Source organism: Filicampus tigris, chromosome 3 (genome assembly GCF_054856515.1).
Source record: "Filicampus tigris isolate MCC_2025a chromosome 3, RoL_Ftig_1.0, whole genome shotgun sequence".
Lineage (NCBI taxonomy): Eukaryota > Metazoa > Chordata > Actinopteri > Syngnathiformes > Syngnathidae > Filicampus > Filicampus tigris.
The window spans coordinates 26,342,302-26,360,213 of NC_141219.1; the positions used below are offsets into that span (position 1 = coordinate 26,342,302).

A 17,912-nucleotide genomic window follows, 5' to 3' on the forward strand; every position below is an offset into this window, starting at 1 on the left:
TGACGAAAACAAGAAGTGCAGAGGAGAGAAAAACAAACCAAGCATGGTGACAACGCTGGCCGAATACATTGATGCCGCAATCAATTAATTTGTTCATTGATAATGCCCTTTATCTGCATATTTACATTTTAAAAACGACAACTATCACTCAACGCCGTGATGCCGTCTGTGCCAGTTTAGATAGGACTCAGCTGGTTAAAACAAGGTGCACGCCGGTGACGACATTTTCATCCCTTGCCAGGATTGATCAAAACAAAAGTTTGGTAGGCGTGCACGATCGCCCAATCAGCCCGAAGTATTGTGCTGAATGTCCCGCCTTTACCGAGCAGATCACATTGGTGCAGTTCCAGATTGATGCTGTGGTGAACTCCTTTGAGTGATTCACATTATCAGTCTGGCTGTTGCCAGGTTAAGTGTCACTGACAAAATCAAAATGGTTCTGGCAAAATATTCTGAAAGTTCCTGAGAGGTGATTATAGGAATTGATGTCTCTGAATCCCAATCTAATGTCCTTTCAAACAAGAAAACTGAACAAATTTGAATTGGAGCTTTTTAGTTGCCAATATCACTTCACAGATGTCTCAGAAATGCAGGAAGTCAAACTGCTTCCACTCAAAACGTTTTCTTTTTTCAGTTACTAGTTACTGATTGACAATTTTCCTGTGCTTTAGAATGCCCTCTTCTTAAGAATTGTTTAACACAAATTGAAAATCTTATTAGTGCTTTTAATTCAGTATGACAGTCAACGGTACATTACATATTGTTGTAATACTGTAGAGCTATATTTCTTTTTTATTATAAATGCGGCCTAAATTACAATTCAAGCAAGTATACATTATGATGTGGGCTAACTTAACTTTCAACTTACGGTAGTACCCCTGCACGATAGTCATCAAAGTACTGTCGTAATTTTCACATGGTGACATAATTTGCGTAATTTTTTGACGGCAATTGTTTTGATTTAACTTGTGCTGTGTTAGACTGGAGGAATACACAGAATAGCCGCAATTTCACAATGAAGGGGTTTCCTTGTTTCAGCAGACTGTCAGTGTGCTTGTGCAGCATATGCTTGATGGCCTTTTACAGACTAGTCACTCTCATTGCTGAAGCACGAGACAGACACGCAGTTATTCTAAGAGTTCTTGTCATTCTCTAACAAGAGGACACACACAAACTATTGATGCTCTGGCGGGCGCCAGCTGAAATTATTCATCTGCACTGAAAAGCCTGGTTATTTGACTTCAGCCCTCTTAATGGAACATTTAATCAGTGCTACTCGGTCGGCGATTGTGATGCTCAAGCACTATATCACATTAATTTGCACTTCTAGCTTAATATCACTCTTACAAGAAGGCGTGTAAGTGGATGTGGTGCTCTGATAAACAAGGTGGGTGGGGTTTTTAAAACGACCTTAACCTAAACTCCTCCAGCTATGCTATTAACTCCATATATGGACTTTTAGTCGTGCTTTTTCGTTCCCTAGCAATCATATGATAGCAAATGTTTGGTGTAATGATATGTTGAGCACTGCACTGCGATATATTTAGGACTCTTTCATGTGGTTGTTTTACAAGATGAAACGTTTGGTTTGGTGTAAAGAAAGGTTTGCACTTATGCTAATGCTAATGGAAAGAGTACTGCAACATGACCTGAAAATTGTAAAATGCTATCAAACGTGCCAAAATGCCAAAGAAAATAATTGCTGCATAGAATTACGTTACATACTGTCGTATATCAGCAGCATAGGGCATGACAACATACTGTCATGCTGTATCTGTATTTGTGTGTGAAAAGCACTCCTGCTATCACAGAAATGTCAGTGTAATCAAGCAATATAAATAATGTAAATACAATACGATTGTTCATATTTTTTCAAATTCTTACAATTATTTATTCATGATATTTCAGTATATAAAATGATTGGAACCCCTGAGAGAAGGGAGAACTGAGAAATGCCTATCAATTTAATGTTTAATGACGGTTAATACATTCTTGCATGTTATAGCAATTACCCAAATAGCATGCAAATATGCTCCCTGCTGTGAGCATTAAATAGTAGTTGATGACATCAGAGCAACCTTATCAGACACAGCAATAGAGGCGTCCTGGCTGGTCCACAAATTATAGAGCACTAAAGTAGGTTATCAAGGCTAAGGGCAGAGAGCCACTGTGCTACAGTATCTAGATGACTCTGAAGTTACTTACTGTAATTTAATTAAAGTAATTACTGTACATGGTTAATGTCTTTTTTTTTTTTTTGCCTCATCAGTGCTCAAGCAAAACTTAATCAACTTTCCATGAATAAAGCCTATATTTAACGTAGAATTTTGTAAACAATGTGAGCCCTATTTTCATGCCCAGTGCATGTTTAGTGCAAAGCGTGATTAAGCTCTGCGCATGGGTGGAATTTTCCTTTAAGTAATTTTTGTTGACGCATGCTGGTAGAAATTGGCGTTTGCACAGTTGTGGGAGTGAACAGAGCTGACTTGATTCCCAGCCAATGGAAGCTCCTAATCTCATTCCCTTTAAATTCTACAATGATTCAGAGGCTTCAATGCATTGTCATTTTCAAGAATGAAATACCATGACATCCACCTCACATATCAGCAGGGTTCAGAATCTATATTTGCCTTGTGCTTCAATGAAGCCCACCAAAATTAACTGCATCACAAGTTAGACCTGCTTTTAGGTGGTCTTTGGTCTTAGTCTGTGTTCTGTTACCAAATTGTCAGGTGCGTGGAAGAGAAAACGCCCTCCGACCGCCAGAAAGCCCACTGAGGGGCAGTGCAGTATTCCAAATTACCAAACACGTCACCCTGCGCTAAAGCCCTGTATCTTTGAGTAAATATTCTACTTTCTCAATTAGTTCCCACACATTGGAAATGCTAACCAAGATTTCACTTTTCCTGGTGTTTATCTCAGACAGAGAAACTGCAACCAAACAAGGACACGGTATTCTTCAGGGATGGAGTGCGAAGGATCGACTTTGTGTTGTCTTATGTGGATGACAAAGATGGAGAGAAGAAACAGGTAACAGAGGCCGCTTTCACACTCCACCCTCTGGAAACTGGCACATCAGTAGCTGAACTGTGAAGTTTGCATTTATTCACACAAAGTCTGAATTTATTCACAGAGAACATTCATTTCCCAAGTCGGAACTTTGCTTTGACACAGTTGATGCTGCTTTCCCTATTAACTAATGAGATGTGTGACCATGTCAGTGTGACCAAGACAATAGTTTTCAACACAAAGGGGTGTTGAAAGTGAGTTTTGGGTGTTAAGGCCTAGATACACCAATCCGACGAAGGATGTCGGTAAGCGTTGGGGTGTCTGATTACGCCATCTGATTGGTGTAGTGACCACCGTCCTAGCGTCGTAATCCATCAGGAAGCGTCTGGTGGGCGTTTCAGCATGTTGAATCGGCGTCGTGAGTCGTGACATTTGGTCACTCTGACTGGCTGTTAGCTAGCCAACCAGCGCACGGCGCACAAACGGGAAGTGACAAATGCGAATAAACAGTGGCCTTTGCTGCCTTAATTGTCTTACAAGTACAAGAACGGGAGGGTTTACTTCGCGTGGGAGTTCATCGTGAGCGAAAAATATAGCTCAATGCATTGTTTACGTTTTTATAATCCGCCCGAGGCCAATAGCTTTCCGGTTGGCTTTTTCTAACCATGAGTGACTACCACCGCTGATGGGATGGAGGCGTATTACATCTCACGCATGCGTGGAAGGTGCTTTCATGGTCAGCGTCGCTGTCTGTCGTTGTGGTGTATTTTTCCAGCGTGACGTGCCGACAGTCTGCCCGACGCCACAGGGGGTAAGCGAGGGTCACAGTTGGCCAACGTCAGATTGGTCTATCTAGGCCTTTAAACGTCACACTGCCGGTGATCTGCCTGTTACGCCTCCGCTCCAAAAGCCGGCAAATTTGACCTTCCTCGATCTCACCTTTGCACCTTACACAAAGTAGAGCAAACCTTGAAAAAGCTGTAAAAATGCGGCCTTAAATGGCCAGTAATGAAGTGACAAGCTGACCGTCAGTTGACTACTCATCATTTTAGTGTGCCAAAGTGAGGTACTGATAGTTTTGTTACACAATCCAGGAAAGAATACTTGACAAAAAAAATAGGAAGTGATGATATGCACAGACCGATAATTGCTTAAAACAATAAGATCATGTGGCGAAATCAGTTACAAAGGGAGCTTTTCATAAAACCAACACAATGTTATTGATTCTTGTTACATGTTCTTTTTTTTTTTTATCCAGACATGAAGTTGGAGAAATGTTTTCAAGAAAAAGTTTTTACAAAGAATCAGGAGACATATTGGTCTAATTTAGACTGCGCTTCTAGCAACTGGAGCAGTTTTATACCCAATGTCGATGTTAACAGCAACTTTTCTACTTGACCAGCTGCTGCTTGAGGGCCTGTGCCCAACAAATGTGTTGTTTGCACTTGCACCACCCCCAACACAGTGCTCAGAGTGCTGTGCTGTGTAGATTACAAAAGTGGGCTCTGGAATTTCAACACTCTGTGAGCCTCAGCCAATTATTTAAAACAAAGTATAAATAATATATTTAAATATTCATCGTTGGACCATAACGAACAACTGCTTTCCCTCCTTCCAATACACCTTTGTCCCCTTCTTGATATTTGTTTTCAGTGAAGAAAAAGAACTGTTGGCCATGTTGAAGATCCATTTTGTTTTAACAGTCACCGGGTGGGCAGAAGCACAATCCCAAACCAATAATAATGTTGTTCTATAACTGCTGGATGTGAAACTAAGCAAATTGTAACCCTGCTTGGTCATCAGTTTCAGTTGTTACCTCTCAACTTGTTTGTTCTGCCCCCCAGCGGAGTAAGTATTTATCGTCTTTTTTAACTGATGTAACCTGGGTGTCTAGACCATCACCACCACAGGACATGTTTTATTGTTAATAATAACATGTGTGTGCGTGTGTGTGTGTGTGTGTGTGTGTGTGTATGTGTATATATATATATATATATATATATTCCCACCACTACCACCACTACCACCATCTTCACCACTACCACCATCTTCATCCTACCTTCCTTTATTAAAACATGATTGCAAAAGTTATAGTTACCAGTTCAGATCAAATTCAAGCGCAGGCAAAGATGAATGCCAAAGAAGTAAAGAATGATGTGGTTAGCCAAGAGCTTTTTCTGCTTTCATTCTTGTGATCTTTGTGATGTGTGTGTTTGTCCTTAGGAGAGGAGGAGGGAGTTTGAGGCCAACCTTGAGAAAGCTGGACTGGAACTGGAGACTGAAGACAAATCTGTAAGAGACCCTGATTTAGAACACTTGCACCATCTAGAGGACAACGTAGAGTGACACAAGATGTTAGTGGGAAAGGTTTTAAAGGGGAGGATCACTGTAAACAACACCAGTTTAATGAATTAGCCACCAGTCTTTTATGTGGCGGAACAAACTCTCCTCCCTCTTCTCCTTATACCAGGACTCTAAAGACCAGAAGACATACTTCTTGAAGATCCATGCTCCGTGGGATGTTCTGGCCACCTTCGCGGACGTCTTGAAGATTAAGGTTCCCTTCAAAGCCAGTGATATCCCCCACTGCCGCGATGTTCCACTGGAGTGGCTTTCACATCCTTTCCGCTTGCCAGAACACATTATGCACCCTCAACCTGATTATTTTACTTACCCCTTTGACAAAGACAAGACTGACTTCTTCCTCATTAATGACAAGGATACTTTCTTCCCACCATCCACAAGAAACAGAATTGTGAGTGTTTTCTCTCTTTGAAATGTTGTTTTTTTTTCTATAAAGTAATACATTACAGAGTATACTAATTTTGGGGAAAACACGGTTTGAATCTTTTTCCTCAGGTGTTCTACATCTTAGCTCGATGTTCTTATTACAAAAATGGACAACAAGACAAAGACAAGACAGGAATCAAGCGATTACTCAGCAATGGGACATACACAGCAGCATTCCCACTTCATGATGTAAGCTGTAATGGAACAAAAATGACATGGACAGATAGCTAAAAAAGTTGTTGTTAAAACATAAAAATTAAAGCGGAAGTCAACCCAAACATATTTTTTTCAGGAATATGTTCCCAGCAGGCCCACTAGTTGAAACACGGCATTCTGATTAATTTTGGGTTTGTGGAATATAAGTTAAGCAGCAAAATGCACTCGATTTTAGCCATCTCTGGACACTGAAAATGACATTACAACTGCTCACAACGACCAATCACGGCTCAGATTCAGAAAACAGGTCATCCGTGATTGGTCGTTGTGAGCAGTTGTGATGTCATTTTCAGTCGACGGAAGACAAAATGGTCGCCCCGAGAGATGGCTAAAAACGAGTGCATTTTTCTGCTTAACGTATATTCCACAAACGCGTAATTAATCAGAATGCTGTGTTTCAACTAGTGGGCCTGCTGGGAACATATTCTTGACAAAACTGTTTGCATACCTGTCAACTTGTACGTTTTCCCCATATTTTGTACGTTTTTTGATCATTTCAAATTGTGTACGCCGTATAACAATTTTTGTACGGGGAAAAAAAAATTAAAACTCGTTTTTTTAGACCGATCTCGTCTTGCCCATTTCGGCTGTGATCCGAAGCGTCCGTTAGCGATTCTGACTTCGGCCGACTTTCACGAGCAATGTGTTTGGGTTGACTTTCGCTTTAAGTAATTAAACATAAAGAGAATTTTAACTGTCCACATTCTTCCCATTTCCCTTTGCCTTTTAAACTATCTCTCTTTTCCTTCCAGTGTCGTTATTGGAAGAGAGCAAGAAATGCCGAATGTGAGAGTGAGCGCTTCAATTTGTACACACACTGGGCCAGGTTTCTTTGCTTTTACAAAGAGCAGCCACTTAACCTCATCAGGTACGAAAATAGAAAAACAGAACTTTTCTCTTTGTTAATATTTACTTTTGAGTTAGTCATTTCCGCTTGAAGTCAGACAAACCATTGAAATGAAACTGTGCTCCCAGGAAATACTACGGGGAAAAGATCGGGATTTACTTTGCATGGCTGGGATTCTACACGGAGATGTTATTCTTTGCTGCTGTCATGGGCTTTATATGTTTCACCTACGGAGTGCTTAGCTATGACGACAACGTATCGAGGTTGGTAGGAGCAGAGAAAGTGCATTAATGCTTCACTAGTATTGCTCCCAAACTGGGACTCTTGTTGAATGTCTGTTGTTGTGTGGTGGCTCTTAGATTGTGTACGGCGAAAAGAAAATGAACACATTCTAAAGTCATCTAATGATATTCTGCCCATATTAATTTGCCCACTGTGTGTTTTGCATTTGTTCTTCGTCAAAACTGTTTAAACTCACAGCTAAATCCAGATTGCAGAGTAAATACTGAGGCTGGGTCGTTGAATTTCTTTAACATTTTCTTTCTCTTCCATTAGCAAAGAAATTTGTGATGCTAATATTGGGGGCAGGATTGTGATGTGTCCATTGTGTGACAAAAAGTGCTCTTTCTGGATGCTCAACTCAACATGTCTTTCATCCTGGGTAACTAAAATCCTCTTTTGACAGCTCCTATTTCATGATAATTCACAGTCTGTGAGGAGTTGAATCTAACCTGCTGAGTCAGTAACATGCCATCATGTCATTGCTCATTGTGTCACTTCCTGTATCGCTCGAATGAACTGATCCCATTTGATGTTTTCTCTTCCAGCAATCCCATCTGTTTGACAATGAGGGGACGGTGTTCTTTGCCATATTCATGGGGATTTGGGGTGAGTAACACACAGCGCTACTATAATTGAGTATAACCTCAGTCTGACCCCAACCCTCCCTCCGGGAGGACCGATTTTCACTGCGGAAGTCTTTCATACTTAAGCATCAGACGAACCACCCGCTTCTTATGGCCAGATCAAGTTGCCAGTACGATTATGTTGCACTCCCGGTTTTCTGGTGTAATGGAGCATACTGCAGGCTTTGGATAAGTCTCAGAGGGTCCTCCTCAACACATTGCAAGGAGTTTTCAAATGTAGAGACAACATTAGACACACCTACAGTACTAGGGGTGTAACGGTACGCTAAATCACAGTTCGGTTCGGTTTCTTGGAAACTTTGGTTCGGTATATTTTCGGTACAAAAAAAACAGATTTTAAAAAAATATGTTTATTTTGAAAAGACCCCTATACAGTACTAAGTCTTAAATGCACTACTCACTAAAAGTTTGTGATTTTCTGCTTTTGGTTGAAATTTCATGATAAACCATCAAAATTCAAAATATGTGGATGTTTGACCCATGAATGAACCAATTAATGTCTTGGTTCAATTTCAATTTGCATTTAAATAGTCCTCTTTAATCATGCTTTTCACATTTTGAAATCACAGAAGACAACACTGGACAACTGATTCACAGTACCTTGGGATGGATGATGGATGCATGGATGATTTTATTAGATAGGTTTGGCCATTGAGCTTAGAGTGATTACATTTACAAGCAGTCAATATTCGGGTTAAGGTCAACATTCCGATTTCGGAGTCATTCGGAATAACCTGTTTACATGGCTTGAGCGGACAGAGTTTCTCACTAAACATGTATGCGGTGGGTTGTGCGCCAAATGGGCGCATACAAGCACTTCCTGTACTACAAAGACCAAGGTTCCTTGCGGGCAGGCATACGCAGAGTCTCCCGTGCATTCGGCATATTCCGATCGGCGTATACATGCACACATATTGAAGTTGGAAAAGGAGTAAACCAGGCTTGATATTCTGAATTTTAAAAACCCAAATAAGTACATATTTGGTTTATTGAGCACGTTTCCATGGCTACTAAAAACTCAAATACTGCCAATATTCGGGTTTTAAAAGGTTTATTGGATGCATGTAAATGTAGTCAGTGTCATCAGTAGGTTGCAACAGAAAGACTGGTAGAGTCACAGAAAGGCATAGAAGTGGACGCCCTTGGAAATATCAATTCATGGGTCAAAAACTTTTTGTGACTTTTGCTGTTCAGCGTCTTGTTAGAGAACAGCAAGTTAAACAAAAGTTCTGAAACACTGAACAGTTGCACGTTTAAAAGCTTATAGAAGGTCAAAATAATTTAACCTGTAAAGATTGAGGTGCATTTTGGGTTCATTCTGAAATTTGACCTGAAAGCCCAATGTCCCTAACTTTTTCTGAGTACTGTAGATCCAATACAAGGGCTGTTTAAAAAATTATGCTCTTACAAAACAACTACAATGCACACAGTCAAGCTTATACAAACAACCCTTAAGATGTCCGTCTAACTTGTTTGAAAATTGATCATGAGCAAGTCTTGGCTACAAAACAAAACGAAGCATGGTTGTTTTTGTCAAGAAAACTGAAGTTTGAAAACATCTTTACTTCTTTTCTGCAAATGTACTTTACAGTAACGCTCTTTTTGGAGTTCTGGAAGCGGCGTCAAGCCCGGTTGGAGTATGAGTGGGACTTGGTGGACTTTGAAGAGGAACAGCAACAGCTTCAAATGCGGCCCGAATTTGAAATTAGATGTACAAACCGGAGGCTCAACAAAATCACTCAGGTGCACCGGTACCTCCTTTCTTTTGCATGACAACAAAATGATATCATCACACAGTGTATTAATTCAATCCAAATCATCAACCAGGAAATGGAACCATATCTTCCTGTCACCAGCAAGTGTGCTCGCTTCTGCCTGTCTGGGGCCACTGTCATCTTCTGGGTATTTGGATGTTCCACGTCAACATTTTCACAACGGGCCACTCCGCATCACACACCCCTGGTAGCAGGCTTCGTTTGTGTCTCCTCCACAGATATCTCTGATCCTGGCCTGTATCATTGGGGTCATCGCGTACAGGCTGGCTGTGTATGCTGCCTTTGCAAGTATCATTAAAGACCCCATGAGGAAGATCCAGGTGGTGGGCAGGTTCATCACACCGCAACTTGCCACCTCTGCTACAGCCTCTTGCATCAACTTTGTCATCATCATGATCCTCAACTTCTTCTATGAGAGGGTGGCTGTCTGGATTACTGACATGGGTACACTGACCTTATCGTGCTGTCTAAACATTACATATTTGTTGATTTTAAAGTAGAAGTCAACCCAAACATATTTTTTTCAAGAATATGTTATATGCGAACCCACTATTTGAAACAAGGTATTCTGATAAATATTGTGTTTGTGGTTTAAGAGTTAATCTACCCATTTTTAGCCATCCGTGGGGGGCTGCCATTTTGTCACTTCTGTCGACTACAAATGACATCACAGTTGCTCAAGGCTCAGTTAACGACCAATCACAGCTCACCTGTTTTCTGAAGCTGAGCCATGATTGGTCGCTATCTGAGCCCCGTGCATCTGTGATGTCATTTTTAGTCGACAGAAGTGACAAAAACACAATATTAATCAGAATGCCGTGTTTCAACTGGTGTGCCTGCATAGAAAGTATTCTTGTAAAAAATATGTTTAGGTTGACACCCTCTTTGAAACTGTTATTGTCATCTTAAAGTGGGTTTTAGAGAGATTTTCTGATATTTATAATCCTTTCTCCAACCTTGTGCTTCCTTTCACCAGAGATCCCCAAAACCCATCTGGAATATGAGAACAGGCTCACCATGAAGATGTTTCTCTTCCAGTTTGTCAACTATTACTCGTCTTGCTTCTATGTGGCTTTCTTTAAGGGCAAATTTGTGGGTTTTCCTGGTGAATACTCATACATGTTCGGAAAGTGGAGCAAATTGAGAAATGAAGAGGTGTGCATCTCCGGCTTTGAAAAACGGAATGTATTTTTCTTGCATAAAACTGCTTCATTCCATTTTTGCAAATGCCTCGCTTTACAAATTTGCAAACTTCTTGCCGCTCTAGTGTGACCCTGGAGGCTGTCTTATAGAGCTGACAACACAGTTGGTGATCGTCATGGCTGGAAAGCAACTGTGGGGGAACATCCAGGAAGCGCTGCTGCCGTGAGTCCATCAAATCTTAACTCATTTCTTCTCACGTTGTTTTATTTGCCATACATACGAGATAAAGAGGAGGCACTGTACATATGCCCCACTAGCCCCTTCATGAGGCACACTTGTACTATCTATTGAGATCCAAATGTCCTCTCATTCTGGCATATCATGTTTGAAAAATATTGGAAACACCATTCATTATGAGAGTGTACTTCTAAATTCTTAAATGAGGTATATAACAGAGTTTCTTTTGGGTACTAACTAACGTAAAGGGCTACCAGTTTGATACACACCTCTGAAATAACAAGTTTGCTAAAAGTATCTTTAATAATATCTTTGTTATACAGGGTGACCCAAAAAAAACGGGAATTTTTGAATACATTCGTACAGGAGGACGCCATCTACAAGGACGTATTTAAAAATAAAAATTCCATCATTGATTCTTAAATGGCATGTTTTCAGGTTTCAATAAATTATATAAATAATAAAATATTTTTCTTTCATCACTCTTGGTTTTATTGGATTATTCCCCAAAAAGTTCCCATTTTTTGTGTCACCCTGTATGTTGTTATCATGATATTCATTTATGCGAATATCACTTAATGGTTTCTCACAATAATTAGGAAACAGATGCATTCCCGTCGTCCGCTGATAGTGTAGTGGTACACACGCCTGAGTTGTGTGCGGGCAGCGTGGGATCGATTCCCGCTCAGTGACAGTGTCAGTGACTGGCGACCAGTTCGGGGTGTAGTCTGCCTTCGCCCATTGACGGCTGGGATAGGCTCCAGCAACTCCCCGCGACCCTATATAGGATAAGCGGTTTGGAAGAAGACATGACATGACATGCATTCCCACATTTTCAGATGATCACTTTTACAATATTCCTAGAAAATCACAATGTCCCTGTGAGCTCTTTTTAGAACAGGCCGACGGGCTACCCATGTGGTCCTTGGGGGCACCTTGGTGACTCCTGGTATATGAGAAAAAGACTAAATTATAAGACATATTATGAAATACCTTTTTGGCTGGATTTGCGTGCTAGGTTCAAGTGCCCAATTCCAATTTAATGCCTGCCCCATGTTTTTTTCTATTTATGCCATGATGTGAATCTGAAATGTACCCCTTGAGAGTAAAAAATCTGGATTGAACAAAAGTGTAAATCCAGCCTTACATTGTGTGAATAAAGCATTATTTTTTTGTGAAGACAATGTGTTACAGCCCTTATATTAGATCTCAGTATTTTTAGCGTCAGCTCAACTGTCTTTGGTAAGTGATCCCAGATGGTTGAATTTGCTGGGGGCAAAGGTCACATTGATAAACGTTTAGGGCAGGGTGCTGGATTAGAGTGGATCGATGTAAATATCCTTTAAATATATATGATAGCATACATTCTTCTTCTTGTGTTTTTACACAGTGCCACCCGCATTTCATTATTATATATTTTTTATCAAACAAACTGGATATCATGTTTGAAAAAAAATGTGGCAACACCCTCTGCCATAACTCATTTTGTCCCAAATGAGCCGTCTTGATGCTACACTTTGCCATTTAAATGACACAGTGCATCTGCTGCGCATACTTTATTTCCAGGCTCTGGCAGACCACATAAAGTGAGTTTGACACCGGCGTATTTATTAGGAAGACAACAGTCTGTATGTCACTTTTAATATTTTTCGAGATTAACCCATAATCTGTGCACAGGACCTAATGTTTTGTTTTCACAAATCATATACAGTATGCTGTAAATACACCCAAAAGTGAGCTATATTTTTTTTAATTGTTATTATCGTAACAAAAATATTAGAGCCAGCTGTTAGTGTAATACATTGCCGTTGTTACATTGTTAAACGTATACCTCACTGACAGTGGTTGTTTGGGTTTCATGGTTTGACTGTATTTCTGACATCTCCGTTGGCTTCTTGGCAGGTTGATGCGGAACTGGTGGAGTAGCAGAAAGGGGAGGCACCATCCTGAGAACCATTATAGCCGCTGGGAGCAGGACCACGTCTTGCAGAACTTCAGCCAGCTGGGATTGTTTTATGAATACCTAGAAATGGGTACGATTATTATTTCTCTTTGAATCAACGAAAACAAAACAAAAAATGTTTAGTATTCTCTTCTATTAAAAGAATCATCATGCTGTCCATTACTGCTTGAGGTATAACGTTCAATGGTGTTTTCTTTGTTGTGTTCCTTTTCACCCTCTATGGCTCCTGTCAGTGGTCCAGTTTGGTTTCATCACTCTGTTTGTAGCGTCTTTTCCTTTGGCTCCCCTTCTGGCTCTGTTCAACAACATTCTGGAAATTCGGGTGGACGCCTGGAAGTTCACCACTCAGTTCAGACGACCTGTGGCATCCAAGGCCAGGAACATTGGAGCTTGGCAGGAGATTCTCAATGCGGTTGCCATATTGTCTGTTGTTACCAACGTGAGTTTGTGTCTTGCACCGACTTGAGTTTGCTTCATGAGAGCTGCAATGAATGCAATGTCCTGTTACTGTACTCGTCTATGCATATTTCTTCATCTATTTTGCACAGTGTGAGTCAAACTTTCTTTCTCAGGCGTTCATCATGGCGTTCACCTCAGACATGATTCCCCGTATGGTCTACCTGTATGCGTACGGTAAAGGGGCCTCCATGAGGGGTTACGTGAACAACAGCTTGTCAGTATACAACATCTCACAGATCCCCTTCCGCAACATGCCAGAAGAACAGGACAACTGGTTTGATAATTCAACATCCACCTGCAGGTATTAAGCACATTTGATGAAGTCAAGGGCCTGGGCAGCACAATTGTAGTATTTGGCAACGTCAGCTTAACAGTCGAGAAGGTTCTAAACTCGGCTCGGGGCCTCCGGTGTGGCGTCTGCATGGGTTTTCTCCAGGTGCTCCAACATTCCAGAAACATATACTCTATGTTAGGTTAATTCATCCAGCCATCTTACACTGATCCAGGGAACAGGTAACGGGGGCAACAGCCTAAGCAGAGAAACCCAGACTTCCCTCTCCCCAGCCACTTCACCCAGCTTTTCCGGCAGGATCCCGAGACATTCTTTCCAATATCTTTTCCTGGGCCTCCTCCCAATATGACGTGCCCTCAACACCTCATCAGCGAGGCGCGAATAAGGCATCTTATCCAGATGCAAAAAAACCACCTCATCAGACTCCTCTCAATGGTGAGGAGCAGCTGCTGTACGCTGAACTTCTCACCCTATCTCTAGGGGAGTGCCCGGAGGAATCTTGTATTGGACACTAATATCCATAGTTGAGGGTGAGAATTTACGCTCAGATCCTTCTTCACGTCAACATACCGTTGCCGAGCCCACATCACTGCAGACGCTACACCGATCCTCCTATTGACCTCTACCCCATTCTTCACTCAATTGTGAACAAAACCATAAGGTACTTGAAGTCATCCACTTCGGGCATTGTTTCGTTCCTGAAATGGCACTCCACACTTTTCTCCCTGAGGACCACAGCCTCAGATTGGGACATGCTGATTTTCATCCCAACCACTTTACCCTCAACTGCGAACCGCTCCAGCGAGAGTTGAAGATGAATCCAACAGAAGCACATTATAAGCAAAAATCAGCAATGTATAGTAATGAGACCACCTGTGCCGATAAATTCTGTCCATAAAGGCTATGAACAGACTCTGTGACAAAGGGCAGCTTTTGCAATGTGGACTGAACTTTGACACTGGCTGTACAAGTTGAATCAGTTTTTAATTGGTCATTTTAAAATTTCTATAGGTGTGAATGTGATTGTGAATGCTTGTTTGTCTATACTGTATGTGCCCTGCGATTAACTGACGCCTATAGTTCAGTCCTCTCACCCAAAGGCAGCTAAGATAGGCTCGAGCTCACCTTTGACCCTAATCAGGACAAGTGGGGAGGCAAATCCATGGATGGACAAACATCAGCAGAGCCAGCCAGCATGATTAAGTAGCGCTTAGCCCCTCTGGCTCTCAGTCGAAAGGTTTTGGCAAATGATTTTTGGATGGATGGATGCCAAAGCTATTTTAATGACTAAAACTGCACACAAAGGTCAAACCATACATGGAAATGAAACTTGATTTTTCTAATTGTGACCACTCATACCTTTCTCTCTAGGTACTGTACATACAAGAAAAGCCAGTCGGGATCTCTGAGTTGTTCATGGAACTTCTTGCTGGCTTTTTTACAGATATAGAGATTACCGCTACCCTCCAGGTCACTATAGGGAGTACACACACACCATGCAGTTCTGGCATATCCTGGCAGCCAAAATGGCCTTCATTATCATCATGGAGGTAAGACGCTGACTTTTCCCTCCATTCAAATAATTGTAGAAGAAGGCAGAGTGTTGTGATTGAGCTTCAACTGCCTTGTGACCACTCTCCCTCTGCAGCATGTGGTCTTCGTGGTCAAGTTCTTTGTGGCGTGGATGATTCCCGATGTGCCCTCGGATGTGAAGGCGCGATTTAAAAGGGAACGCTACCTAATTCAAGAGTACCTGCATAACTATGAGGTGGAGAGACTCAAACTCCAGCTGAGTGCCAGCTTCATCACCGAGCCCCTCTCGGAGGTGTCGTCTGTGCCGGACAAGCATGAAGTGCTGTCTGAGTGCCTCTAGCTGCCATTTCACATATCGCAGTGGCCAAGCCAAAATTGGACTCTTGCGCTTGCATTGTTACCTGCTTATGACATCCGTTTGCAAGGGCTGCTGTGTTTAAGCAACATCAATGCTGGCCTTGTTTCTTGTTTCATGGGCATAATCACCTGCTGTAATGGATTCCTATATTAGGATCTGAGCAGACATAGTAGAGAAAAACATCATTGCAATTAATATTTTGCATCTGCTTCTCAAGTGCATGTAGTTTGTCTGTGCCATAGAAAATATGAAGGGGTTGTTGAAAATCAACAGCAATGAGCAAAACAATTGTGCAATTCTCCATGTAATGCCTTCTTTCTTTCTGTAGCTCACTCCTAAGAAAAAGCGACATGTATTTATGGATGTGCTGATATGGCGTTATAATAACCCTTTAAATAATTTTATTTGTAATATATTTGTCCCAGCATGTGATATTTGCAAAGAGGGTACGAAATACATGACTGAATTTGTCCGAAAAGCTGTATGTTGTATTGTTTGTATAGTAGTAGTGGTGAAAAGAAGTCTTATCATTGTAAAAAAAAAAAAAAAAAAAAAGTGGTACATTTGTGTCTGTCTTACATGTGGCAAAAAAGAATCACACTGATGAATAAAATATGTGAGAAAAAGTTCCACTGAACTTTACAGTGCCTTGAAAAAGTGACCACACCCCTTGAGCTTTTTCACGTTTTGTGACCTTGCCATCACAAACGTGAGTGTACCGTATTTAGTTGTGATTTTATGTGATAGACAAAAACAAAGTAGCATATAATTGAAAAAAACAAAAATTGATATATGCGGTTTTCAAAATGACAGTCCACCTGTGGGTAATTTCTCTCAGTAGAAACCACACCTGTTCTGCGAAGACTTGTGAACAACAGCATCATGAAGAGCAAGGAACTCACCACACAAGTCAGGGATATGTGGAGAAGTTGGTTTCATTATAAAAGGGGAAAAAAAATCCCAATCCGTGAACATCTCAAGGAGTACCGTGCAATGTATCATCTAAAACTGGGGAAAGTATAGCAGCACTGCAAACCTACAGTACTAGTCAGAGAAGCGGCACATGCTCACTCTGAACAAGCTCAGAAATCCACTGCTCAGGTGGCAGAGGCAGAGTCTGTCCACGAGACAATTGTAAATTGTGCACTCCACAAATCTGTCCTTTACGCATAAGATAAGAAGAGAGATAAGAAGAACGACAAAGTTCAGGGGCTGGTTGGTCTGAAAGGGGCTTGTTGAAAGACAGAAATGTGGCTCTAGAAAGACTTTTTCAAGGCACTGCAGCTGGGCTATAAGAAGATGCTTTTGTTTCTTTAGAGTTTTCAATTAAGTTATTTTATATATATATATATATATATATATATAGAGAGAGAGAGAGAGAGAGAGAGAGAGATCTTTCGGCAATGGTACAGTAACAATCAAAACTTGTTTTGGTTTTGTTTTGTTCTTTACTTTGTCCCACTTAAGACAGACATGAGGATTCACAGAATGATGGAGACTGGAATCCTGCAACTGTATTTCTATGTTGATTTGGGACCAATTGTAATATTATCTATCCATCAGAATAAATAAAGACGAAAAGCTTTTTTTCTCACAATGCAAATGTGTGATGGAAGTTTGTTGATTGTGTTATCTGCCCAAATAAATGGAAATGCAGTTTCTTTTTTCCTCGCTATATTATTTTGGTCTTTAAGTCTGCATTTAAAAGGTGGGTGGACAAGAGTGGGAAATCTTCCCCGGTAGAAGCGACTACGTTTTAAACACGTTTTCTTGCAGTGACGTCACTCAAAGCCAACATTTATGTTAGTCACCGAACCCCACCCCAATCCTTACTGTAGAGAACCACCTAATTTCAACCAATAAAACTGTGAAAGAGCACTCTCGTATTCAAAGAGCATGATGAGCTAGTGTCTCCCGCGCAGTGCCAAGGTTGTGGGTTCGAATCTGGGCCAAGCCCTATGCGGAACTTCTATGACTTGTGCTCGTGTGCGTTTTCCCACTTTACAAAATCATGCATGTTAGTTTAATTATACACTTTTAAATTGACCATTTGAATGTGCATGGTTGTTTGTCTACAAGTGATCTCCAACTGTCGGGCGACCAGTTCAAGATGCTGACTGGATCAGTCTCCACGCAGCCCCTCACGACAATAATGAGGACAAGCGGCATTCAACGTGGGTGATGGACAGATCTTTGTAATTCTACAAATCTGGTGATAAAGCATTCATCCATCCATTATCCATACCGCTCATCCCCAATCACTCACAATTTGTTAACAACACAATGAAATTTCAGTTATATTTTTATCATTACAATTTGATATGTTACTACAAATTATTCAACAGATCAGAACGATTAATTCGA

General features: G+C 41.1%; 1 protein-coding gene across 2 annotated transcripts in view; it reads left to right on the forward strand.

Annotated features, from left to right (window-relative positions):
• Nucleotides 1–17,223, forward strand: part of ano5b (anoctamin 5b) — a 44,669-nt gene extending 27,446 nt beyond the window's left edge. For both annotated transcript variants that reach the window (XM_086025820.1, XM_086025821.1), the window contains 18 exons: nucleotides 2,923–3,030; nucleotides 5,233–5,301; nucleotides 5,480–5,764; nucleotides 5,869–5,988; nucleotides 6,768–6,883; nucleotides 6,991–7,125; nucleotides 7,418–7,523; nucleotides 7,690–7,750; nucleotides 9,380–9,531; nucleotides 9,616–9,690; nucleotides 9,782–10,007; nucleotides 10,540–10,718; nucleotides 10,831–10,928; nucleotides 12,846–12,976; nucleotides 13,140–13,345; nucleotides 13,479–13,666; nucleotides 15,102–15,207; nucleotides 15,306–17,223. In XM_086025820.1, coding sequence (XP_085881946.1) covers nucleotides 2,923–3,030; nucleotides 5,233–5,301; nucleotides 5,480–5,764; nucleotides 5,869–5,988; nucleotides 6,768–6,883; nucleotides 6,991–7,125; nucleotides 7,418–7,523; nucleotides 7,690–7,750; nucleotides 9,380–9,531; nucleotides 9,616–9,690; nucleotides 9,782–10,007; nucleotides 10,540–10,718; nucleotides 10,831–10,928; nucleotides 12,846–12,976; nucleotides 13,140–13,345; nucleotides 13,479–13,666; nucleotides 15,102–15,207; nucleotides 15,306–15,530 — 2,586 coding nt within the window. In that variant the 3' untranslated portion in view covers nucleotides 15,531–17,223. The remainder of the gene's footprint in view (nucleotides 1–2,922; nucleotides 3,031–5,232; nucleotides 5,302–5,479; nucleotides 5,765–5,868; nucleotides 5,989–6,767; nucleotides 6,884–6,990; nucleotides 7,126–7,417; nucleotides 7,524–7,689; nucleotides 7,751–9,379; nucleotides 9,532–9,615; nucleotides 9,691–9,781; nucleotides 10,008–10,539; nucleotides 10,719–10,830; nucleotides 10,929–12,845; nucleotides 12,977–13,139; nucleotides 13,346–13,478; nucleotides 13,667–15,101; nucleotides 15,208–15,305) is intronic.
• The last annotated feature ends 689 nt before the right edge of the window (nucleotides 17,224–17,912 follow it).